The sequence below is a fragment of the Capricornis sumatraensis genome, chromosome 6 (assembly GCF_032405125.1).
Source record: "Capricornis sumatraensis isolate serow.1 chromosome 6, serow.2, whole genome shotgun sequence".
Classification (NCBI taxonomy): domain Eukaryota; kingdom Metazoa; phylum Chordata; class Mammalia; order Artiodactyla; family Bovidae; genus Capricornis; species Capricornis sumatraensis.
The window spans coordinates 54,997,352-55,022,943 of record NC_091074.1 but is presented as its reverse complement, the minus strand read 5'-3'; the positions used below and the strand labels follow the sequence as shown (position 1 = coordinate 55,022,943).

General features: G+C 40.1%; 1 protein-coding gene and 1 pseudogene across 14 annotated transcripts in view; one reads left to right on the top strand and one right to left on the bottom strand.

Annotated features, from left to right (window-relative positions):
* TRPM3 (transient receptor potential cation channel subfamily M member 3) overlaps positions 1-25,592 on the top strand; it is a 927,399-nt gene that overhangs the window by 720,069 nt on the left and 181,738 nt on the right. For all 14 annotated transcript variants that reach the window (XM_068974646.1, XM_068974645.1, XM_068974643.1 and 11 more), the window contains one exon: positions 9,790-9,913. In XM_068974646.1, the coding sequence (XP_068830747.1) occupies positions 9,790-9,913 (124 nt within the window). The remainder of the gene's footprint in view (positions 1-9,789; positions 9,914-25,592) is intronic.
* LOC138081205 (histone-binding protein RBBP4 pseudogene) lies at positions 2,314-3,575 on the bottom strand (annotated as a pseudogene).

Genomic DNA, 25,592 nt, shown 5'->3' with positions numbered 1-25,592 from the left:
ATATTTCTGGAGTCTTCCAGAAATATCAAAATATAAGATTCAGGAGGAGATCTAGGATTAAGTAAGAGTTATGATCCTAAAACATATTTGACTTCAAGATGATGTAAAATTATCGAGAATAGTGGCTTTAGGGTATCTTAGCATCACTTGTTTGTTTTTACTGGACACTGATGAACATAATGAGGGCTTCCCTGATAGCTCAGTTGGTAAAGAATCCGCCTATGATGCAGGAGACCCCGGTTTGATTCCTGGGTTAGAAAGATCTGCTGGAGAAGGGATAGGCTACCCATTCCAGTATTCTTGGGCTTCCCTTGTGGCTCAGCTGGTAAAGAATCCACCTGCAATGTGGGAGATCTGGGTTCAATCCTTGAGTTGGGAAGATCCCCTGGAGAAAGGAAGGGCTACCCACTCCAATATTCAGGCCTAGAGAATTTAATATGAGCTAATGAATTCTCTTCATTGATACCCTTCTAAGTGGTCTTGAATTATAGCCTTTTCCATCCCATTCACAGACCTGCTCCATCCAACTTTTATATTAGAAATACTGCAATTTTCTTTTCTCCATAGAATTTGTCTCCTCCAGCTAACTTGCATACCCAGTACTTTGCTTCACCCCTGATCTGGGCATTATTAGGATTCTTTGCAGGTGTGAAAGCCCGTGCGGTATTTAATAATAACAAAAAACTGCTTACTATTGAGCACCTCTTATGTACGAGAAACAGTGCTAGGTACTTTATATACCTGATCTTTTTTTCTAAGTTTGTGTGTGTGCATGTGTGCTAAGTGGCATCAGTCATGTCCCACTCTTTAAGACCCAGTGGACTACTGTAACACTCCAGGCTTCTCTGTCCATGGCAGTTTCCAGGCAAGAATGGCTGGAGTGGATCGCCACGCCTTTCTCCAACCCAGGGATCAAACCTGCGTCTCCTAAGTCTCCTGCATTGGCAGGTGGGCTCTTTACCACTAGCGCCATCTGGGAAGCCTTTTTTCTGAATGTATCAATCTATGAAGACATAGTCTATCCCCTTTCAACAGATAAGGAGATGGAGGATTAAAGAGATGGAATAACCTGCCTCAGGTCCCTCAACTAGTAAATGAAAGAACTGGATTCCAGCCAGAAACACCATATCAGAGAGCCTTAATTATAATATTCTATCCTCTATAGATGGAGAAGGAAATGGCAACCCACTCCAAAGATTGCAAAACTGACCTCACTCCTTCTATGTCTGACCTGAAATTAGTTGAAAAAAAAAAATGTAGATGTATGTTGAGTTGATTTTTAAATTTTATTTTATTGAAGTATAGTTGATTTACAATGTTGTGTTAATTTCTACTTTACAGCAAAGTGGTTCAGTAAATATATATATATATATATATAATTTTTCATATTCTTTTCCATTATGGTTATCATAGTGAGTTGATTTTTTTATATAGAAAAGCAATTTATTGCATTATACGCAGTTACACAGTTAGTCAAGGAGAGTAACAGGCCTGCTGGTGAAGCAGGTCACCCAAAATATAGATGGTATTAAACTAGTGGTCGAGGACTAACTCCTTTAAAAAAAAAAGCAACTCCGATCCAGGATTAATTTAATTTTAAAACCAAATACAAGCTATTGATTCATTCTTCTCAACTTAACTGGACAGTCTACCTGTGGTATAACTGTCAGGTAAAAGCATACATCCTTACAAGTTGGTGGTCACAAGTTTTTTTAAAAAACCATTTCACTGAAAGGAAAGAAATAATATGAAAACAGCTCAAGAAATACACTAACACGCAAAAATATATGGGGAAAGAGGAACACATTGTTTTGACTTAAATGAAGAAACTGAGAAGAGACCGGTCTATGTAAGGAAATGTGCATCCTGGAAAAGTTCAGCTTGTAGGAATTTGTATGACTTGAATCTCCCCTATTTCCTGAATAAAAACAACATCTTGTAGTATTTATACTTCATGCCTCAGACACCTACCTCACTTGGCTGTATTTCTTACTCACTCTAGCCTTTAGTTAAATGAGTTTGAAAAACTTGGGACTATAGCATAAGAAGAAAAATAACCACACACAATATTCCCCTTTTTGTGGCTACTTTTAGACCTCTGTTACTAGAAAATTCCTAAAGAAAATTTAAATATAAGTCTGTGGCTCTGCTGAATCAAGAAGCCCTCAGTTAACATTTAGAAAACACCTTCTGTTTGAACTAATAACATGTTGGTAGAACTTATTATGGAGGGATAACCAAACAAAGTCTCTGTCTCAAAACCAGTGTTAAATCAATCTCAAAGTTGAAAGGAAGGAAAGGGGAGTCTAAAGATCACAAATGCAGACATGTTCTAAATCCTTGTCCTTCTGGAGCCACACTTCCTTCAGGGTCTTCATCATTTTAAATGTTCTCTGCCATTTGCGACACTTGCATGATATTAACTTCTGATAAAGAACAAATTACCCAAGGTTCGTTGGGATTCCAGAAGAAATCAGATATCTTGGCAGTGTAACCACCATGAATAAATAACAACTCTGGTGGCCCATCTTCTGGGGATTGTTCCTCTCCAATTTTACTTAAATCCCAGACATTCAGTCTATGATCAATACCACTGGAAGCCAAAATAGTCTCGTTGTGAGGTGACCACTGAACCTGGACTATTTCATCCTTATGTGATTCAAAGGAATGCAACTTTAGTTTCAGATTTCTCAGATCCCACAGGGCAACAGTTTTGTCAGCTGATCTGTGGCAAGAATGAGCTCACTATAAGGACTGAAAGAAAGGCAGTTCACTTCAGCAGTGTGAGCATCAACTGAGTGGCTTGGTTTGGAAGTATTGTTTGAAGGAGTATCCCAGATCATGAGTTTCTGATCATCAGCAACCAACCCAAAGAGGGACTCATGGAGCAGATGCCAGGAGACATCCTCTACTACTGCTGTGTGCTCTGTAAAGATGGGCTTCGCATCCACAACTTTTCCTTCCTTTGGAACAGCACTTATGTCCCATAGGCAGATGGTGTGGTCATCTGAAGCACTCAGTAAGTGCCCACTGAGATGTGGGTTCCAAGAAACCCCGTAGCCTTCCTTCTGATGTCCACGGAGACACAAGTCTGGGTTGCACTCTCCAGAAGGGTCTGGTTTAGAAGGATATTTTGTATAGTCAAAAACAAGAACATCACAGGATGGAGTCTTTGTTGCAATGATGCAAGGGTTCTGGGGCTTATAGCATGCCCCGTTTACCTCTCCTTCGTGGTTGATCTTGATTTCTATTTCAGTTTTTCCACTAACCGAGCCAAAACCTCCAAATTCTCCTTTTTCACTGTTGTAGTGTGAAGCATCATCGTTAGGGAGCTGCACGCTGACTGTCAAAGGTGGTTTTGTTCATCTGACGTGTGTGTCCCCAGGACAAGTCGATGAATACTGAAATCTTTCCCTTCTGGTCTGGTTACACTGTGCAGTTAGGCTAGGCCACTCCACAGCATGGGTCATCACCAAATCGTAAAGAAAAGGGGTGTTCTTTTTCCATATTTTATATTCTTCGTTGATCACACATTCTTCTACTGAATCATCAAAGGCTGCTTCCTTGTCGGCCATGGCAGGTAGGCAAGCCGGCCGGGATCCCAGGGTTGAGCATTGTGGGAGCCTGCGGGTGCTTGCTCTGCACACGCAGCCTCTATTATTTCCCCAATGAGCTGATTTTATGTCATATGATTACTACAGACGGAATTTAAAAACACCAAGAGTCTATGTAAAGGAAATTTATCTTGATATCACCAAAAGCCTTAAAGTCTTCAAACAGTTATTGAGCACTCTTAGGGGCAAGACATCACCCTAGGCATCATAAGGGAAGCAGTGCATAAGCTCCTGACAAGGGCAACAAAGCTACTCCAAGGGGGAAACAGCCTTCAGAATTAGAACCAAATACAGGCTTTAGAGTTTGGTGGCCACTTTCTTCCTAAGTGTCATGTGAGATTAAAGAAAACTCACAGAGGCCTAGTATATTTCTCAGAGAGGAATCTGATTTTTTAAAAAAAGAATCAAGAAAATCAGATTGCTGCGGGGAGAAAACCCTATGCCACTTCTTCCATTCTCCCAAACATATTTGAAGTTCATACCAACACAAAGAGCACAGGGGAGTGGGAAGACCACCTAGTCAACTGCCACAAAACAGATGGCCTCTCATTCCCTCAGTCAACCCACAAACATTCTTCTAGAACCAATATTGAACTGTGCACTCTGCTAGAGCTTAGATACAGGCACTGTTAAAATGCATTCACTCCTTCAAGGAGTGCATAACCTACATACATGTAAATAAATAATTTCCATACAGTCTAATAATAATAGTAATTAGTAAGTATCCAGTGCTATGAGAACATCAATAGAGTGGCAATCAGAGATTTTCACACAGGAGGTGGACTTGGAGCTGAATTACGAATGATGAGTTTGAGTGATGGGATCAGATGTAGAGAGTATTTCAAGCAGGAAGTTGAAGGATGTAGAAACATGCAAGAGTCTGGTGTGTTCAAATGATAATAGTGTTTCATAGAATATGTGTGAGAGAGTGGCAGGGGATGCGCCTAGCCTGGAGAGAGACCATAAGTCTTAAATGCCATGTGTAAGTTGAGATGTTATATTGCTAGTAATGGGAAACTATTTTAGGATTTTAAGAAGGATGTCACAGAATCATATTTGCCTTGTAAGGGAACCATTAGATCAACACTAGGGAATGTAGTGGAGAAGGAAATGGCAACCCACTCCAGTGTTCTTGCCTGGAGAATCCCAGGGACGGGGGAGCCTGGTGGGCTGCCGTCTGTGGGGTCGCACAGAGTCGGACACGACTGAAGCAACTTAGCAGCAGCAGCAGCAGGGAATGTAGTAGAGGAGGATGGAGAAGAAACCAATTAGTGATTTGTTGGTGCCATTTGAGCAAGATGAGTCACCTCTGCCGTACTCTGCCTGAATTCTTGAATTATCATCACAATAAATAAATGGTGTTTTACATTCCTAAATTTGGAGTGTGTTACCTGTTAATAAATGACTAGAATATGTGATTTACAATCTTGTGAGTTACTTGTAGCTAGGACTAAATACTATTCTTTTCTCTACCTCTAGCCTTATTGCCTTTCACATAGTAAGCGCCAGTATTGTTTATTGAGTGAATTGAATGGATGTTTAGATGCCTGCATGGGGTGTTTGCAAACTTCCATTATCATAAAGCCTCCAAATCTAACTATCTCTACCTGAAATGTAAGAAAGAATGGTGATCTCTGACCTCTCCGAAGGTATGCGGAGCCCTGTTGACCCCAGGAGAGAGCTATGTTTAACACACAGAGGCCCCAGCCCCTGGTTGTGCTTCTTGACAAGAGGAACTGGTCAATGACCCTCCCAAGGAGCACTGTAGAATTGTGCTATTTTTTTTTTTTTGGCCATGCTATGTGGCATTTGGGATCCTCACCTGGGGATTGAACCCTGGCCCCCTGCAGTGGAAGCACGGAATCCTAACCACTGGACCTCCAGGGAAGTCCCTGTAGGACTGTTCTTTAATAATAGCAAATGCTTACGTAAGACTTGCTGTGTATCAGTCACTTTTGTAAGCATTTTGCAAAGTTAATCCATTTAATATTCATAAGTCTATGAGATAAGTACTATTATAGTCCCTATTTTACATATACAAAAAATATGACATGGAAATACTAAGTAATTTGCACAAGATCACGCAGCTAGCAAGTGACAATTGAACTCCAGGCAGCCTGCCCCTGGTGACCACAATGCTTTTATTCATGATGCTGTCCTGCTTCTTTGAGAAGAATTATGCTGTTACCTGTGACCCCATCCATTTGGGAATTATAATTGTTGGTAAAGAAGAAGTAAAAAAGGGAAGAGAAGAAGAGAAAAATACTAGTCTCTGTGACGTTAGACAAGATGTAAACTTTTTGTGCTCTTAAATGTTGAATTTAGTAATTTACTTTCACTTTAAGCAAATGATACAATTTCTTTTTTAAAGATTCCATGAGAAATGATATTTTGTAAGTATCAAATTGTGATATTATTAACAATCATTCTTTATACAAGTAAAATTTTCTCATATTGTATCTGAATAAGTTAATAGAGTGTCTGTGGGGGCATAAGAAGGTCTCCTTCCCCGAAAGCCATTAGCCTAAGCCTAGTTATTGAGTCCCATTGAATTCTAAATGCATTCCAATTTTTTAATCTAGGAACAAAACTTTGATATTGCAGGTAATTAAATTCATTCTGAGAAAAATATGTCCATGTGGATTAAATTGCCAGCTTTGAACAGAATACTAATAGCAAACCGTGGGAAGTTGTATTGGTTACTTCGAGCTTTGAATAAACACTGACCTATTTCAAATAACCCTGTGACTCATCTGAAAAGCTGCAGATCACAAGTACAGCATTTAAATGGAGACACAAATGCCAGAGTGTAGAGATTTTCCTCACTTCAGTGACTACACTTCCTAAATCAGAAAACCTTCTAATTTGAGGTTTACCAAAAATAGCACTGGTACATATGGAGCCACAAATCAACAGTTTCCATAAATAGTCAAGATTTTGTCAAAGACCCAGATCTAGAACTAAAATTTTATATAATAATTGACCATGTTTTGGTGTCAAAAAAAATTTCAATCACCATTCTAGTGCCATAAAAAGAAGTCTAAAATGGGCTATTTCTATTTTTGCTCATGATTAAATGTAGTAGTCAAGATTTTTAAATTATTCCAATGTTGTGCAGGAAAAAAATTGCAAAGAGCTAAGAAAGTAATAATTTCCAGAAAGTAGGTCTCCCAATATCATAAGGAGGTAGTCACAAAATAAGAAGGGTGTGGTGGAGAGACAGAGTAAGAATTTGTGCCAAATGGAAGACATCTGTGTCAGCATTAGAAATATTTGTGGACAATTAGAAGCAAATGTCATCTTCAAGGTATTACAATAAATGCACTTTGCCACTGTCCACATTTACCAGTTTCCCCTTGTCTTCTCCAATCTTGTCTGATTTCCTGCAGATATTCTCTATGTCAAACCAAAGAAAAGCAATTTCCTACAACAAATACACTCAAATTTCTACCTCCAGTGCAGATGATTAGGAAAGTGAAAGACATTTATAGATTTCAGTGAGGAAAAGCAATACCATAGAAGAAAGGCTGGATTCAATAGACCCAACTAAAGCACAGCAATCATCAAGCTTTGTGACTTTGTACACGTCATCTAACCTCTTAGGACCACAGTCTTCTCCTCTGGAACTGGAATTGATACCTTCCTTTCTCACATACTGTTATGAAGATTAAATGAGATTATCTCAGTGAAACCCGTTGTGAGTCATAAACCATGCACTATGAACACGTCAAGCTGTTATACAGTATCTTTTTAAACACAGTGTTATTAAATTCTCTGCAAAGAATGTGCAATCTAAAACCTGTTATTTCTCTGCCAAAAGGGGGGATTTGCAAGTGTTTGTGAGCTGTTATAGGCAAAGAAGCAACAGAAATGAAATTTTCCCCTTGATGCAGTCGGAGGATAGAAAAAGAAGTTAACCAGGAGTGGCAGTTATTTAATGTTTACTGAATATAACTTACGGCTTTGAAAGGATCATATCACCTTTGTTTCACCTACATCCATCTCTCCTCCAACAGTAACAATTATCCTACACTTTGGAAAACACCAACTGGTGAATTCTTGTACTTCTAGAGGTAGAACTCCGTGGGTTCTGTTGCTAAATGATTTAACCAAAGCCACAATTTTAGTCAGTTGTGAAATTGGACTAGAAAGGATAAGATGCTTAGTGTCTTTAGCTCTCCTAACCACCGAGGCCCACAATCAGCTAAGTTGCACATCATTTCTCAGTTTTTACAGAGTGACAAATTACTTACCAGTGACAGACAGATCCCTCAAAAGTTAATGACCTCAGAGAACTGGGATTTCATTACAAACGGTTAGCAATAGAAAACAAATTTTGAGTTGTTGTCAGAATTAAACATCTGCAGATGAATGATTGAATCTATCAAGTGGCTAATCAGAAGAGTCTCTTCTGTTGTCAATCATGTGTAACATTTATGTACACTTTATATTGCAAAAATCTCTAGACTCACCCACCAGGTTACCTGTCAAGTAGACATATGCCCAGGTATATCTCATGTCTTGACTCTTCTAGAAAATCAATTGGTTGTGAGTGTGTATATCTCATTTATCTCTGTAGCCTTAGCATTCATCACAGTGTCTGGCACTAAATAGATACCACTAAGCAATTGTCGAGTGAATATGAATGAATGAATGAATGAATGGCTTCAAACCGGTCTACACCCAAGGCTATGGAGTCCTATGGAATAATTCAGTAATCTTGTGAGGATTTGGTATCATTTTTCAACTTTATCTAGGTCATTCTCTTTTTCTAAATGTGTATGTTCATGGTATAAATCTTCCTGTGGGGCAAAAGGGGTAACGCAATCCTCCATTGAGCTGAATGACATTCCAGGGTCCTTGGTATAAATCTGTCATTGGGAATGCACTCACCTCAAAGTAGAGTCACCATAGTATCCAGCTTAGTGAGTCTAAGTGAATCTTCAGTCCTGGAGCACAGCAGGTCAGTAATATCATAATTCCCTGTGTAAGTAGCCACTGTGATGAAGAGAGGTGTTCACCAAGAGGTGTACAAGCACACTTGCGTTGCACTCAGTGTCATGTGAGGCAGCATGGTGGAGTGGAAAGAGCTCTAGACAAGGAATCAGAAGAGCTGGGTTCTGGTTCTGGTTTTGCCACTTGTTTTTTTAATGGTCTTAAGTATCTGGCTCTTTCTGGCTACAATGTTCTTCCCTTTTGAATTGGACAAATCTCTTGCCTATCAAGTGTTGGGTAGGTACCAAATGAGATAATAATTATAGTATACTATTTTATCTAGGAGTTGTTAGTACTTCTTGTGTGAAGGTGGTTTGTCAATTGTAAAAGATAGCCAAATTATGATCATTTTGTCCCTAGTCCTTAGGACCAGTTTTATCTTCCTGATTTGGAACAGTATCTATCAATATAGAGTGAATTTTCATTCCAGCTATTTGATGGCTGGTGGAGGTAGCCCATTCTCACCAGTCTATTGATAAAAGAGTTAAAATTAGTTGTGATTATTCCATATTCAAGAGATAATTAAGCTTTGGCTGATAATGACACACCTTCCTTGCTTTAATTCACTCTTCTATAATACAAAAACTATCTTTTAATAAAGTAGTCAATATGATACCTCTTTATGGTTCAGGCTTTTGTTGGTAAACAGCACAGTAAAAGGACCTGAATTGTGAACCAGATCAGCTACTATCTCCATGGAATGATTTTAGAGGAAACTTAAGTCCTATCTCTCCTCATTCATTGATACTCAAAAATCTCTCATTGAGATAATTTTTTTCTTTCTGCAGTTGGACATGAAGTTGAAATTTAAATCTCCTTCAAATAGGTAATATAGTAAGTTTTTACCAAGATGCAAAGGATTAATTGAAGGTATTTTTTGATAACAGCACTTGAGCAAGAGGGCATTAGATATATGCCATATAAAAGAAAAAAGGAGAACCATAAAAATAACCAAATCCATCTTCATTCTTTACTCATTTAAGTACTGAGATTTAAAAATTGATTTAATTTCAAATGTACTTTCTAAAAAAAGATTATAAAATAACTGCTGTGGAAAAAAAAATACTGGAAGAAAAAGCTCCTATCTAAAATAAATGTTTTCTTGTATTCTATACTTGTCAAAAATATGTACTAGATAGGATCTGAGTTAACTCATTTTCAACATTTTTTTTCACTACAGACTTATAAATGAATCTTTGAGGGACCAGCTATTGGTAACCATCCAGAAGACTTTCACATACACTCGAACCCAAGCTCAGCACCTCTTCATCATCCTCATGGAGTGCATGAAGAAGAAAGAACTGGTAGGTAACAGTGTGTCTGTAGGTGGCAGAGACCTCCCCATACCCCTTCTCTCTGTTGAACCATTTTCTTGAATCACACACCAATTGTTTCTCCTTTCCAGCCAAGCTCACACTCATCCTGAGGCTCCACTGGCTCCTGTAGCTTCCTCCCCTCAATAGCTGAGACATTGTGTTTTCTGCCTAGGTTTAATGAAGTGTGGGCAGCAGGGTTCTAGCATCATTTGCTACTGAAGGTGCCTCAGTGCAATGAGGTGAAGAGAGAACGTAGGTTTCCTCCCAGAGAATGCTTCCGTTGATCCTCTTAGGGTTTCACTTGGCTTGTGAGTTGTGAATTACTGATGTGCTTAGTATCTTAGTATCATCGATCTTAGTGGCTCAGGGTACAGGTTAATCTGTTCATCTGTACAGGTAGAAAATGAAGAAATGTACTCAAGGAAGTTTGGAAATTTCTATAATTTCTGAACTGCCCTTTGTAGCTACTGAAGAAGCATTTCTCACACCTCAGGAAAATGTCTTAGAAATGTGCCATCACAGAGACCTTCAGTTAGGGTGAGCAGAAATAGCAGGAGCTAACACTGAAGGAGCCCTTGCTATGTGCCCGGCAGAGTGCCAGATCATTCCACTCATGTGATCTCAGCAACTGTCCCAGTGTGAGAGGTACAGTTGTTACCCTCACTTTCTAGATGAGGAAACTCCAAGTCACCTGATGAGTAAATCAGGAACCAGACTGAAAACCAATGGTATTCCATCTCTGTGGTAAGTATTTTTATTCTGAAATGTCTCGTCGAAGCAAAGGTAGTGCATCATCCACTCTAGGTCTATTCGTGGTGGGCCTCAGCGAGATGAGATTATTCTCAAAGGCCATGGGAGCCTACCTGCTGATGAGGAGGTAGAAGAGGAGTGCACCCCTGAGCAGCGGCCGCACTCAGGCCGGGACAGTCTTGAGTCTGCTGAGCATCCTGGAATGGTTATTCCTGCGGCCGTGAGGGTGCACTGCTCCTCCAGAGGGGCACCAGGGCCAGACCCTAAACGGATCAGCTGTGAGGCAGGGCATGTGAGAGGAACTGGAGTGAGCTGCCTGCATCCAGTTCCCCAGCAGACTACAGGCTCCCCAGAGCTGGGCTGGAACTGTCTTGTTCACAACCGTGTCCCTATGTGTGTGACAGTGCCTGGCACACAGTGGTGCTCACTGAGGCTGCCAGGAAGGAGAGAAGGAGGTGATTTCTGACTTTAAAGAACTAAATATTTAGAAAAAAATACCTGACTTAAATAAACAAGACCAAACTCCAGAAAGCATCACATAGCCTTTGTGAAAAGCCTTCCAGCAGCTTCTAGGTTTAGCATGAAAGGAGTGAGGTGAGGAGAATGGGACAGTACCTCCAATTCTTGAGTACCTGACCTAAGTAGTCTGGCTGCCCCGTATAGAGAAGCCCGCTTGGAGATCAGGTTCAGAATCATGACTGCCAGCATCCCAGGAGAGCCTCTATCAATCCTGAAAGTGCCACTGCCGTCCTCCCATCTTGGAGGCAGTTAGCTCACAAACTATTAGCCCATGTTTCCTCCACTTTTAAGAGGGGCATGAAACTCTGAGCTTCTGCCTGCCACAGAAGGGATTTTCTCCTATTAATGAGTTTACAATGCTAAGGTCAGTGACTGTGAAAGCTTACCAGAACTCTACATTTCAGCCATCCTCCAACTTTCCTAGAAAGGCAGTCAGGCTCAAAATTCTAGGAACTAGTTGGAAGCCGTAAAACCAAATGAATGTACTTTTCTGGGTATTTTATAGGACGGTTCCCTGGGATTCTTTCTGTTTGGTAACTGTCTTGTTGCTTAATCGTGATCTCTGCTGAAATGTCAACTGTATTTTATTGTGACATATTCACTGTAATATGAACATTCATTCATTCGCTCATTCATTCTAGAGCTAGGTACCCCTAGCTCTAGACTAAGGACGTGTGAGCTTAACAAGCAGTAAGTTGTCCTGATCTCCATCCACATCTGGGCAGAAACTGGGATTTTTAAAATCATAAATGTAATTAATTTCCATTTTTGAAGGACTGTGTGTATGGATAGTACTAGATGCTTTAGAAAGGAGGTGGGAGGAGCTCGGCATTATTTTTCTCCTTTTGAAGGAAGTAGGGGAGGGAACAGAGGCTGAAGAGTTGTGGGGATGTGCAAACAACCAGGAGGAGCCACTCCAGGGCGCTCCCGCTGCAGAGCCCAGGTATCTTCTCCTCATCACACACCAGCAAGCATCTTTCAAGTTGCTTTTTTTTTCTTTTTTTCTTATTTAGGTGGTCTAAAGTTTTTATGGGACTTCCCTTGTGTTTTTATTCCCTGATTAGATACTTAATCCATCTAGTATTCAGTACAGAGTTTCTTTGCAACTTTAAAAAAAATTGAAGTATAATTGATTTCTATTTCAGGTGTACAGCAAAATGATTCACTTTTATATATATAATATATATATATATATCTTGTATACATATATAAAGAAGTTTCCGAGTCTTTTCCATTATAGTTTACTACAAGATACTGAATATGGTTCCTTGTACCATACAGTAGGTCCTTGTTGTTTATTTAACATATAGTAGTGTGTATCTGTTAATCCCTGTGATCCCTCCTCCCCTTTCCTCTTTGGTAACCGTGAGTTTGTTTTCTATGTCTGTGAGTCCATTTCTGTTTTGTAAATAAGTTGCTTTCTATCATATTTTAGATTCTATGTGTAATGACAGCACATAGTATTTGTCTTTCTCTTTCTGACTTACTTTGCCAAGTGTGATCATCTCTAGGTCCATTCACATGGCTGCAAGTGGCATTCTTTCATTCTTTCTATGGCTGAGTAATATTCTGCTGTATGTAAGTACCACATCTTTAACCATTCATCCATCAATGGACACTTAGGTTGCTTCCCTGTCATGAATATTGTAAATAATGCCGCTGTTTTTGAATTAGTATTTTTGTCTTTTCTGGGTGTATGCCCAGGAGTGGGATTGCTGAATCATATAGTAGCTCTATTTTCAGTCTTTTAAGGAACCTCCTTACTGTTCTCCCTAGTGGCTACACCAGTTTATATTCCCACCAACTAGTGTAGGAAGATTCCTCTTCAAATTTCTTTTGATTCCCTTTATGAATGAAGTGGGATGTCATATCCTGAACTCAATCTAACCATTCATTTCCAAGTTCAACTTAAGGATTTGGTTCTCTAGAGCTGTTCTTACATCTTTCTCATCCCAGCATCCTATTAATAGTGTCATAAAGACCTGCACTATAGATGCATATTTAGCTTGTGAAATTGGGCCTCTGGGCTATGTGGCTTCATGGAAAATATGCCTTGTTGGGCCTTTTGTATGAGTACTTTCTACACACTTCATATTGTTCCTGAAAAAAATCACTTCTCCTCTGCTTACTTCTCAACTTGGGTCAAAACACCTCAATCCTGTCATCTTCTGAGAAGATAATATCCTTCTAGAAACCAACCTGTGAGCTAAATCCCATCACTGTTATCTAAGAAAAAATATTAAAATAAAAGCAATAAAAACTGTCCACAGCAATATACTAATTTTGGGTCAAATGTAAAGGGTCAATGGTCCTCCACTTCTTCTTCTCCAAAGGGATGTGGTCATAAGGAACATTAGGACAGGAAAAGAGGGCCCCAGTGGCTTAGCACACTCTGAGGCTGATTACATGTATAGAGAGCACACAGCCTTTTAGTTCCAGAGGACAATGCCAGCTCCCTCCCTCTGCTGCTGCCTCTCGGAGCTCCCACCTGCCCTCTGAACTCCTGCAGAAGCTTCCCCCACATCCTCTCTGCCAACCCACCAGCCTTAGCCTGGGCAGTACATCTTCTACGGACACTTGATGGAGTATTGTTAGACTCAGCAATGTAAGCCCTATGATATGTGTGGCCCTGGAGAAGGCACTGGCAACGCACTCCAGTACTGTTGCCTGGAGAATCCCATGGGCGGAGGAGCCTGGTAGGCTGCAGTCCATGGGGTCGCTAAGAGTTGGACACGACTGAACAACTTCACTTTCAGTTTTCACTTTCATGCATTGGAAAAGGAAATGGCAGCCCGATCCAGTATTCTTGCCTGGAGAATCCCAGGGACGGGGGAGCCTGGTGGGCTGCCGTCTATGGGGTCCCACAGAGTCGGACACGACTGAAGCGACTTAGCAGCAGCAGCAGCTGCAAACAAGTCATGGTGGAGGATGGCAGCTGCCTGGCTCCTGGTTTACAATCTTTCATTTCCACGCTGATGGCTCCTCTAATTTGCTGCCTTCCTTTCCCAGCTGCTGGACCTCCTAGGGACCAGTGCTGTTCACTTTGCCACTGTTACCCAGTCTAAGCTTGCTTTGCCTGCAGCACAACAGGCCGATAAGTCTACAGATGAGGTGTTGAGGCAAGGAATACAACTTTATTTGGAAAGCAGCAGACTGAGAAGATGGCACACTAATGTCTCAAAATAACCATATTATCAGGGTCTGGATGTCAGGTTCTTCTATAGAACAGAGATGAGGGGAGATGAGGAAGTAAAGTAAAAAGGCCATTAATCTAGCAAATATCTCCTGAAATGTCCAGCCATAGGGAGGGGATGTGTTAATTTCTTCCTTCCTATAGCTATCCACTCCTGAACAGGATCCAGAACAAAGGCATTTTGGTTTAACATTCAGGCAAAGATGCAGGGTTCCCCAAGGCTGATCTTTGTGTCCGGACAGTATCCTTTTAGGGAACAAAAGCAATGTGAAGCAAAGGTTCGGAAATAAAAGAAACGGACCCAACTTGGAGTCACAATTGGTTCTTCCCTGTAATACCACCACTTCCCAGTCACATCTGACAAATCATGTCTCCACTCAAAATTGATGCTGCTCTAAAATCCAAGTCCCACCTCCAAGTACAAGAATCCTTCCCCCACCACCACCATCACTTCATATCAAACTTGAATGCCAAGCTTCTCCATAATTCACTAGTCTGATACCAAATTCCTGAGATCATCCACATGAAATATACTTTCATCCACATAAAAGTATGTTTTAAAATATAGCTTTCTGTGTCCTGTTCCTAGTTGACAGTCCAAACAATCACTCTCAAACCTGAGTCATTGTTTCTAATTCAATTAGGTCTTCGGTCATACTGAGCAATCTCTTTATTCATCTATAGTCAGTGGATCAGAGAAGGCAATGGCACCCCACTCCAGTACCCTTGCCTGGAAAATTCCATGGATGGAGGAGTCTGGTAGGCTGCAGTCCATGGGGTTGCTAAGAGTCAGACATGACTGAGCAACTTCACTTTCACTTTTCACTTGCATGCATTGGAGAAGGAAATGGCAACCCATTCCAGTGTTCTTGCCTGGAGAACCCCAGGGACGGGGGAGCCTGGTGGGCTGCCTCTATGGGGATGCACAGAGTCGGACATGACTGAAGTGACTTAGCAGCAGCAACAGCAGTCAGTTGATACCCTCTCCTGTTCTCTACAATCATTGTTCTAAACCTCTTACATGTCAATCTGACTGCTTCTCAGGGTCTTTTGTAATGCATTTCAGAATCTTTATGGTATGGCAACATGAACTTCCTTCCTTCTTATAGCTTGGTCTTATTTCCATATAATGATTCTAAAATCTGGAAGTAAATATTGCACCTAGAGTATTATGTTTATCCACTCCATCAATTCAAGATGTATAGGACTGAAAATAAACTGATTGTTTAAAGACATTAGTCAAGAATCTTCCAAGGATGTCTACAGATATAGAAAAGAGGTCGTTTGGGGAGAATTGGAGGGGACCTGGTATCTACCTTTATTTGGAAGATGATGGACAGAAACAACCTGAGAAGCTAAATTTAAGGAATAGGATCACTATTATGTCCCAGCAACTGAAGGTGTAGCATCTTGATAGCATCATATTCTCACTTGAGTAGAGCACCTTAAGGCAAGGAAAAGCCAAGGACATAGAAAATGTGCTAATGGAATAAATTGAAGCAAAGATATTAGGTCATCAAGTGTGTGTCCTTTTCAGTAACTTCTCTGTAGCTTTTGATGCTGTCAACTCCTCTTTCCTCTCCCACTACTTTCCTGAGAAGTAGTAGTGTTAGACTTTAGATTCTTTTTCTGATTCTTTGCCATTTCTCTTATAGTTCATTAATCTTTCTATTGCTAGCTCCCCTTCTTCCTCCTCATACTATAAAAAGATATTTATCAAAGACCAGTTCTTGGCCATTTCCCCTTTCATTTATTATTCTGACTTCAGTTATTTTGAGACAACTCCCAGATGCACACATATTGAGCCTTGTCTTCCTCCAGGCTCCTTCATTTCCAGAGTCCATACTTTCAAACATTCCCTCACTCTTCCTCTCTTAACCTATTAACCTGGTTCCCCCTAACCCAATATACCCCCATCAATCCATTTTATACACTGCAGGGATTTACAAACTTCTGTGAAGAGGCAGATGGTAAGTAGGTTAGGTTTTGTGTGCCCCAAACAGTTTCTGTTTGTTTATTTGATTTTAAACAAACCTTTAAACTATAAGAACCATTCTCAGCTTATTGGCTATAGGAAAACAGGCCACGGACCAAATTTGACCCTCAAATTATGATTTGTTGACCCCTGCTGTATAGTATTGCTAGACACTCTTGCTGGAGGATAGAACCAGTTCCATCAGTCCTTTGAATATGGAGTATAATGTGTTGCTTAGAGTGCCAGTTTTATATTTCACCACTTTTTTACAGACCCTCTCATACTAACCAAGCTAATTTTCCTGCAACCATTTTTTAATGTCCTACTTCCTTGAATTTGTTCAAGTCTAGAGCCCTCTCTTTAGCCATAGCCAGTTGCCAAACTCATGCACATATATGCACGTACATGCACACACACTCACGCTCACACACCTAGAAGATACCTCACTCCTTTATTTGTAACTCTTGTGGCACTTTTTTGTACTTTTAAGTTATTTATATATATCTCTCTCTCCAACTTCCCATGTAAGCTGTTAAGAACAGAGTCTCTAATTTGTTATTCTGTTTCCCCTGCATTCACTGTCCCTAACTGTGCTTATTGGATCCCAATAAATCTTTGATTAATGGGTGAGTGAGTGATTGAATGAAGTCATATGAATATACATTAAGGCAGAAAGATACATATTCAGTATCCACAAATTGCCCTAAAATCTTCACTAATACAGTATCATGTATCCTTAAGGTTTCATAGATTGGTTTATGGACATAGATTTGATTTGAGGCCAATTGCTTAAGTTACTGGACCTATGGGAGGTATCCCAGTATGGTTGTTATGAGGAACAAGCTCTCAAAATAAAAAAACCTACATTCAAATTCTGTCTATTAGTCACTACAGATGCAAGTTAGAGTATACATGTAGATACCTACTCTTATCCTTGTTTTTTTCTCTAGTCCTGGTTATAATTGTCATTGGGACACAGTTTAACTTGAGTCACTTGTCATCCATCTTCATGTTCATCTCGCTTCCTGCTTATCTTCACAGACAGAGAGTATAGACAAGAGGAACCATAACAGGTAAAGTCCTCCTTGGTAGGAAAGGAGTGAGCCTGTGTCTTCCTTATTTGGCATCAATGGCCAAACAAGTGCAGCAGATCTCCTATGGCCAGAAAGGTAAAAATTTCTTGGAGCTGAAAAAGGTATTTTTAAGCCAAATGGCTTAAAGTCGTAGAGTCATGTATCAAGGTTAGAAAATAGCTCTGTCTAACATAGTACATGGGAAGAAATAGAAATGCTCTTTGAGATCAATGCTGAATTGTATCTAGATCCTTATGGCAGAAAGTGAAGAGGAACTAAAAAGCCTCTTGATAAAAGTAAAAGAGGAGAGTGAAAAAGCTGGCTTAAAGCTCAACATTCAGAAAACGAAGATCATGGCATCTGGTCCCATCCCTCCATGGGAAATAGATGGGGAAACAGTGGAAACAGTGTCAGACTTTATTTTTGGGGGCTCCAAAATCACTGCAGATGGTGATTGCAGCCATGAAATTAAAAGACACTTACTCCTTGGAAGAAAAGTTATGACCAACCTAGATAGCATATTCAAAAGCAGAGACATTACTTTGCCAACTAAGGTCCATCTAGTCAAGGCTATAGTTTTTCCTGTGGTCATGTATGGATGTGAGAGTTGGACTGTGAAGAAGGCTGAGTGCCGAAGAATTGATGCTTTTGAACTGTGGTGTTGGAGAAGACTCTTGAGAGTCCCTTGGACTGCAAGGAGATCCAACCAATCCATTCTGAAGGAGATCAGCCCTGGGATTTCTTTGGAAGGAATGGTGCTAAAGCTGAAACTCTAGTACTTTGGCCACCTCATGTGAAGAGTTGACTCATTGGAAAAGACTTTGATGCTGGGAGGGATTGGGGGCAGGAGGAGAAGGGGACAACAGAGGATGAGATGGCTGGATGGCATCACTGACTCGATGGACGTGAGTCTGAGTGAACTCTGGGAGTTGGTGATGGACAGGGAGGCCTGGCATGCTGTGATTCATGGGGTCGCAAAGAGTCAGACACGACTGAGCGACTAAACTGCACTGAACTGAACCTAGATCCTTTTAAGTTCATTTAACTCTCCCTATAACAGAATTTAGGCTTCTGAGGTGCACTAGTGGTAAAGAACCCACCTGCCAATGCAGTAGATTAAAAGATGAGGGTTCAATCCCTGGGTTGGGAAGATACCCTGGAGGAAGGCATGGCAATCCACTCCAGTATTCTTGCCTGGAGAATCCCATGGAGAGAGGACCCTGGAGGGCTACAGTCCATAGTGTAGCAAAGAACTGGACACAACTGAAGAGACTTAGCATGCACACACGTAACATAATTTAAGGCCGGACACGACTGAGCGACTAAACACAGCACAGCATGTATATGAGATGGTGGAAAGAGGATGTAGGAGAAGTATTACTCCATTAAAAATGTTTCCATATTAGTTCTCAAAACACAGTGGGGTACTGATTAATCTTTGGAAGTTCTGAAGCTCTTTAGGTGATTAGAATATCCCTATCTTAGGAATAAGGATGATGAAGGCTTTGGAGTCAAGGTGTCTGACTTCATATCCTACATCTGTCATTTAATACGTGGCAATAGGCAAGTTATTTAGTGTCTAGATTAGTTAATTTTCTCTTCCAGAAAGTTGAGATAATAATAGTATTTATGTTATGGGGTTAATTATAAGGGTTAAATGAGTTAATATATGCAAAGAACATAGTGAGCACTAAATACTTTTATTGTAACACTAATGACGATGTCTATATAACACTTTAACAAAGATGATTTCTTGTCATCTTATTTGATACTGCAGTCAACCTTGCTAAGGTCAGTTTTAGTATTCAGAGTCGAACACGACTGACACAACTTAGCAGCAGCAGCAGCAGCAGCGGCAGCAGCAGCAGGGAAACCAAGACTCAAAGATTTAAGTACAAGCCCAACATCAGGTAGTTTATTAGAGGTAACCCCAAAATTTGAACCAAGAGCATCTTTCTGCAAGTTCTCAGCTCTTTCCCCAATATTTCAGCTGATTCCATGTTCTAAATATCAGGTATGACCAAGTTTAAAATGACTTTAGGTATACTAAAACGGCAACCCACTCCAGTATTCATGCCTGGAAAACCCCATGGACCGAGGAGCCTGGTGGGCTACAATCCATAGGGTCGCAAAGACTGAGTGACTTCTGTGTGTGTGTGTGTGTATGTGTGTGTGTGTGTGTATGTATGTGTGTGTATGGCTGATTCATGTTCAGTTCAGTTCAGTCGCTCAGTTGTGTCCAACTCTTTGCGACCCCATGAATTGCAGCACGCCAGGCCTCCCTGTCCATCACCAACTCCCAGAGTTCACTCAGACTCACATCCAACGAGTCAGTGATGCCATCCAGCCATCTCATCCTCTGTCGTCCCCTTCTCCTCCTGCCCCCAATCCCTCCCAGCATCAGAGTCTTTTCCAATCAGTCAGCTCTTCACATGAGGTGGCCAAAGTACTGGATTCATATTGATGTATGGCAAAAATCATCACAATATGATATTATTCTCCAATTAAAATAAATTAATCAATTTAAAAAATAAAGTAGAAGCTCGTTTACTCCTTCACTTCTATAATAATTGGAGCAAATATTTATTAGATTTTTAGAGTCCTGGAAAGGAAATAATACATTATTGATATTCCTGGAATGCCCTCTACCCCTATACAGTAGTCATTGTAGTCCTATAGGGAAAATGTAAGCACAGTGTCCAAATCACGTGAGATTTCTTCATCAAGGCATACTGAAATTCTTCTTTTCCAGCATAATATTTTAATCAGACTAACTAGGAACCCCAAATTAAAGATAACTCTCCTATATTCTCACAGCATATTCACTGAAATAAAAAAGAAATTTGAATGAAATTTCATTTACACAATTTCTTTATAAGACAGACAATAATAATGAGAAGAACACCTTTCATCTAATGATGCATAATGTATAATAATGCCCTATAATAGACAAAGGTCTGTTGCACTCCTTGTGTTATTTGAGCTGCAAAGTAAATGGGACAGGAATTACATCTTTTTTTTTTCAGTTAACTAGAAAAATTAAACAAATTGAGGAAGATTACAGAAGTATACAGAAAATAGCCATTGGAGTTTCAACCTTACAATCCAGGTCTCAGATTCTTTCTCATAATCAACAAAAATGCATAGAATTTTAATGCCTCTTTCAACCATATTCATTTAAAATTACTAATAGAGTAAGGCAGTGGGGAAATATAGCAAGTATTTTCTTTTACTAAGAAAAATAAAATAATGCAATAATTAAAATATAAATAATGTACAGAAATAAACACATTGTTGTATTATTTCCTTTAAGAGCTGACTTACTAAATAATTTACATGACAGTTGGTTTGAGTTCCAACTCTGGAAAGACTGTTCATCTCACTTGCACCCTTTATTTTCCCTATCCTCCCTGGTCCAGGGTCTCACCATTTTCTCCTAGGTCTTTGGTGTCTGCTTGGTCTCACTGCCACCAGTCTCTCCATTCCAACTAACACTCAACTGCTGAATGAATCCTTTTAAACAACATCTCTTATGACTTCCCATCTACTCAGAAACCCATATCTCATTCTTCAATGTTTTCCAAAGTGAAGAAAACCCACTACCAATTGCATATGAGATAATTTCAGGTAGAATGCAAATTCATTTTATTATTTTAAAAGGTTTTTATTTACATATGTATTAGTAGTGATTATAATAAAACACAAAACCATGGATATTAGCCTTAAAAAATATAAGTTTTAAAAGAGGATCAGTTTGAAAAAAGATCTAATTGTCATATTAAGATATAAATAATGGCAAAAAGATGAAAACTGTACAAGAATGACTGTAGGTTGAAACACACTGGTTTTCAGAATTAATTTTCAGTCTCTTAGCCTAGCATTCAAGACCCTCTGTGACCCAGATCTAGTCTGCTTTTCTGGTCAACAATGAGCAGTGCCACTACTTTTGTCCCGTATTACTCTAGTCTCACCATATCTAATTTTCTTTGAGAGAAAAGACTGTGCCTTATACATCTTTCTGTATTTTGTGCAAGCTCTTGAATCCTCTCTCAAATGTTAAATGCACTGGGTCCTATAAGCAGTGGGACAGAGTTCACTCCTACCCTTCGGCCTATTCCCAAATAGGAATTTTTCTGTTCTAAATGGGAATACATGGACTAGTGTTTTCCCTGAATTCAATAGAGTAACAAATCAGCCGAGTGTCCAAGAACAACTAGAAGTCTCTAGGGAGTTCTGTGAATCCTCTGAAAATGTACATAAGATTCTGTGTGTGTATGCATTTCATGGAAAGAATGCATTCACTTCTCAGATTCCCCAAGGTATGAGTAACTCCAGAGTTAAGAACCACTATATTAGAGGCCTGTCCATGGCAGCAAACAAATTATAATCATGGGAATCATAAACTTTGCCTCACATTCCTTCTGGTTACTCAGAGATATCCCATTTAGATAAACATTTAAACTCTGAGCATTTTTTAAATGTGTGAACTTTCACATTTTTCCATATGAGTTTTATAGAGATAAGTTCCATGCTAAACAGTCAATCATGCATTTTAGGAAGATATCCCCTTATAAATGGACTGTGATCCAAGAATCTATTTACATCCCAGAATCCATTTTCTGATATAGCAATGTAAATAATTTAGCAAAACTCTGGTTTGCTGTAAAAAGTCTAACAACAGGAAACCATGAAGTGTTGTAGGAAGGAAGTCAAAGATTGTCATTCCCTTCTTTGGGACATCCCCATCATCTTCCGCCAGTGTTACCCATCCCCCACCTCCTATAAGTCCATGTCCTGCCTGCGCAGCATCTTATCTGGAATCTGAAGTCCCAGCAGCAGGACTGAAAGCTCTTTGACCTCTGTAACTTGCTTGAACTTCCAACAGGGGAAACTAACTGAACCAAAGGAATGATTGATTAGGGGACTTTCAGTTCAGTTCAGTTCAGTCGCTCAGTCGTGTCCGACTCTTTGCAACCCCATGAATCGCAGCACGCCAGGCCTCCCTGTCCATCATCATCTCCCGGAGTTCACTTAGACTCGCGTCCATCAAGTCAGTGATGCCATCCAGCCATCTCATCCTCTGTCATCCCCTTCTCCTCCTGCCCCCAATCCCTCCCAGCATAAGAGTCTTTTCCAGTGAGTCAACTCTTCGCATGAGGTGGCCAAATTACTGGAGTTTCAGCTTTAGCATCATTCCTTCCAAAGAAATCCCAGGGTTGATCTCCTTCTGAATGGACTGCTTGGACTCCTTGCAGTCCAAGGGACTCTCAAGAGTCTTCTCCAACACCACAGTTCAAACGCATCAATTCTTCAGCGCTCAGCCTTCTTCACAGTCCAACTCTCACATCCATACATGACCACAGGAAAAACCATAGCCTTGACTAGATGGACCTTGGTCAGCAAAGTAATGTCTCTGCTTTTGTTTTTTTTATTTTTTTATTTATTTATTTATTTATTTTTTTAATTTTAAAATCTTTAATTCTTACATGTGTTCCCAAACATGAAACCCCCTCCCACCTCCCTCCCCATAACATCTCTGTGGGTCATCCCCATGCACCAGCCCCAAGCATGCTGTATCCTGCGTCAGACATAGACTGGCGATTCAATTCTTACATGATAGTATACATGATAGAATGCCATTCTCCCAAATCATCCCGCCCTCTCCGGAATATGCTATCTAGGTTGGTCATAACTTTTCTTCCAAGGAGTAAGTGTCTTTTAATTTCATGGCTGCAATCACCATCTGCAGTGATTTTGGAGCCCCAAAAAATAAAGTCTGACACTGTTTCCCCATCTACTTCCCATAAAGTGATGGGACCAGATGCCATGATCTTTGTTTTCTGAATGTTGAGCTTTAAGCCAACTTCTCTACTCTCTTCTTTTACTTTCATCAAGAGACTTTTTAGTTCCTCCTCACTTTCTGCCTTAAGGGTGGTGTCATCTGCATATCTGAGATTATTGATATAATTAAGAGGGAAATACAGGCGGGAAGGGCAATGAAGAGGTAGGATGTTGAGTCTTTTTTGGAAATCTTCTAATGTCAACTCTCACATTCAAATCATTTCCAAACTCTGCTTCCTACAGCATCTTCATGATGTGGAAAGACCAGGAGAAAAGGCATGCTGAACATGACAGATGGCAGCCTACCTTTTCTCTGTTTTAAATTCATCTTAGTTCTCCAACCCTTTCCCAGTAGTACTTCAGTCAACTAAAGTTAACTGAAGTTTGAAAATTGCTTCTTCAAAATAGACAGTTTCCCAGTTTATTCCCTTCCTCCTCTTCTTTTATTCCATAGTTCTTTCTTTTAATTTTATTAAAGTATAGTTGATATATGGGCTTCCCTGGTAGCTCAGAAGGTAAAGAATCTGCCTGCAGTGTGGCAGACCTGGGTGCAATCCCTGGGTTGGGAAGATCCCCTGCAGGAGGCATGGCAACGCACTACAGTATTCTTGCCTGGAGAATCCCACGGACAGAGGAGCCTGATGGGCTACAGTCCATGGGGTCACAAAGAATCGGACGTGAATAAGCACAGCACAGCATAGTTGATTTCCAGTGTGTTAATTTCTGCTGTACAGCAGAGTGACTCAGTTATTCAAATATATATACTTTTTCATATTCGTTTCCATTATGGTTTATCACAGGATATTGAATTCAGTTCCCTGTACTATATAGTAGGTACTTGTTGTTTATCCAGCCAATGTATAGTAGTTTGCATCTGCCAATTCCAAACTCCCACTTTTCCCTCCCCACCCAACCTCCTCCTTGGAAACCACAAGTCTGTTTGTTCTATATGTCTGAGTAAGTTACCATTTCATAGCTATGTTCATTTGTGTTGAATTTTAGATTCCACATAAAGTGACATCATATAGTATTTGTCTTTCTGACTTTTTAATTTGTTTTTAATTGAAAGATAATTTCTTTATAATATTGTGTTGGTTTCTGCTATACAGCAACATGAATTAGCCATAGGTACACATATGTATACAAAACTGTACAAAAAGATCAATACAAAAAAGATATTCATGACCCAGATAATCACAATGGTGTGATCACTCACCTAGAGCCAGACATCCTGGAATGCAAGGTCAACTGGGCCTTAGGAAGCATCACTATGAACAAAGCTAGTAGAGGTGATGGAATTCCAGTTGAGCTATTTCAAATCCTAAAAGATGATGCTGTGAAAGTGCTGCACTCAGTATGCCAGCAAATTTGGAAAACTCAGCAGTGGCCACAGGACTGGAAAAGGTCAGTTTTCATTCTAATCTCAAAGAAAGGCAATGCCAAAGAATGCTCAAACTACCGCAAAACTGTACTCATCTCACAGGCTAGTAAAGTAATGCTCAAAATTCTCCAAGCCAGGCTTCAACAGTATATGAACCGTGAACTTCCACATGTTCAAGCTGGATTTAGAAAAGGCAGAGGAACCAAAGATCAAATTGCCAACATCCATTAGGTCATCAAAAAAGCAAGAGAGCTCCTGAAGAACATCTACTTCTGCTTTATTGACTATGCCAAAGCCTTTGCCCGTGTGGACTACAACAAACTCTGGAAAATTCTGAAAGAGATGGGAATACCAGATCACCTGACCTGCCTCTTGAGAAACCTGTATGCAGGTCAGGAAGCAACAGTTAGAACTGGAAATGGAACAACAGACTGGTTCCAAATAGGGAAAGGAGCACATCAAGGCTGTATATTGTCACCCTGCTTATTTAACTTCTATGCAGAGTACATCATGAGAAACACTGGGCTGGATGAAGCACAGGCTGGAATCAAGATTGTCGGGAGAAATATCAATAACCACAGATATGCAGATGACACCACCCTTATGGCAGAAAGTGAAGAATATCTAAAGAGCCTCTTGATGAAAGTGAAAGAAGAGAGTGAAAAAGTTGGCTTAAAACTCAACATTCAGAAAACGAAGATCATGGCATCTGGTCCCATTACTTCATGGCAAATAGATGGGAAAACAGTGAAAACAGTGAGAGGCTTTATTTTGGGGGGCTCCAAAATCACTGCAGATGGTGACTGTAGCCATTAAATTAAAAGACGCTTGCTCCTTGGAAGAAAAGTTATGACCAACTTAGACAGCATATTAAAAAGCAGAAACACTTTGCCAACAAAGGTCCATCTAGTCAAGGCTATGGTTTTTCCAGTGGT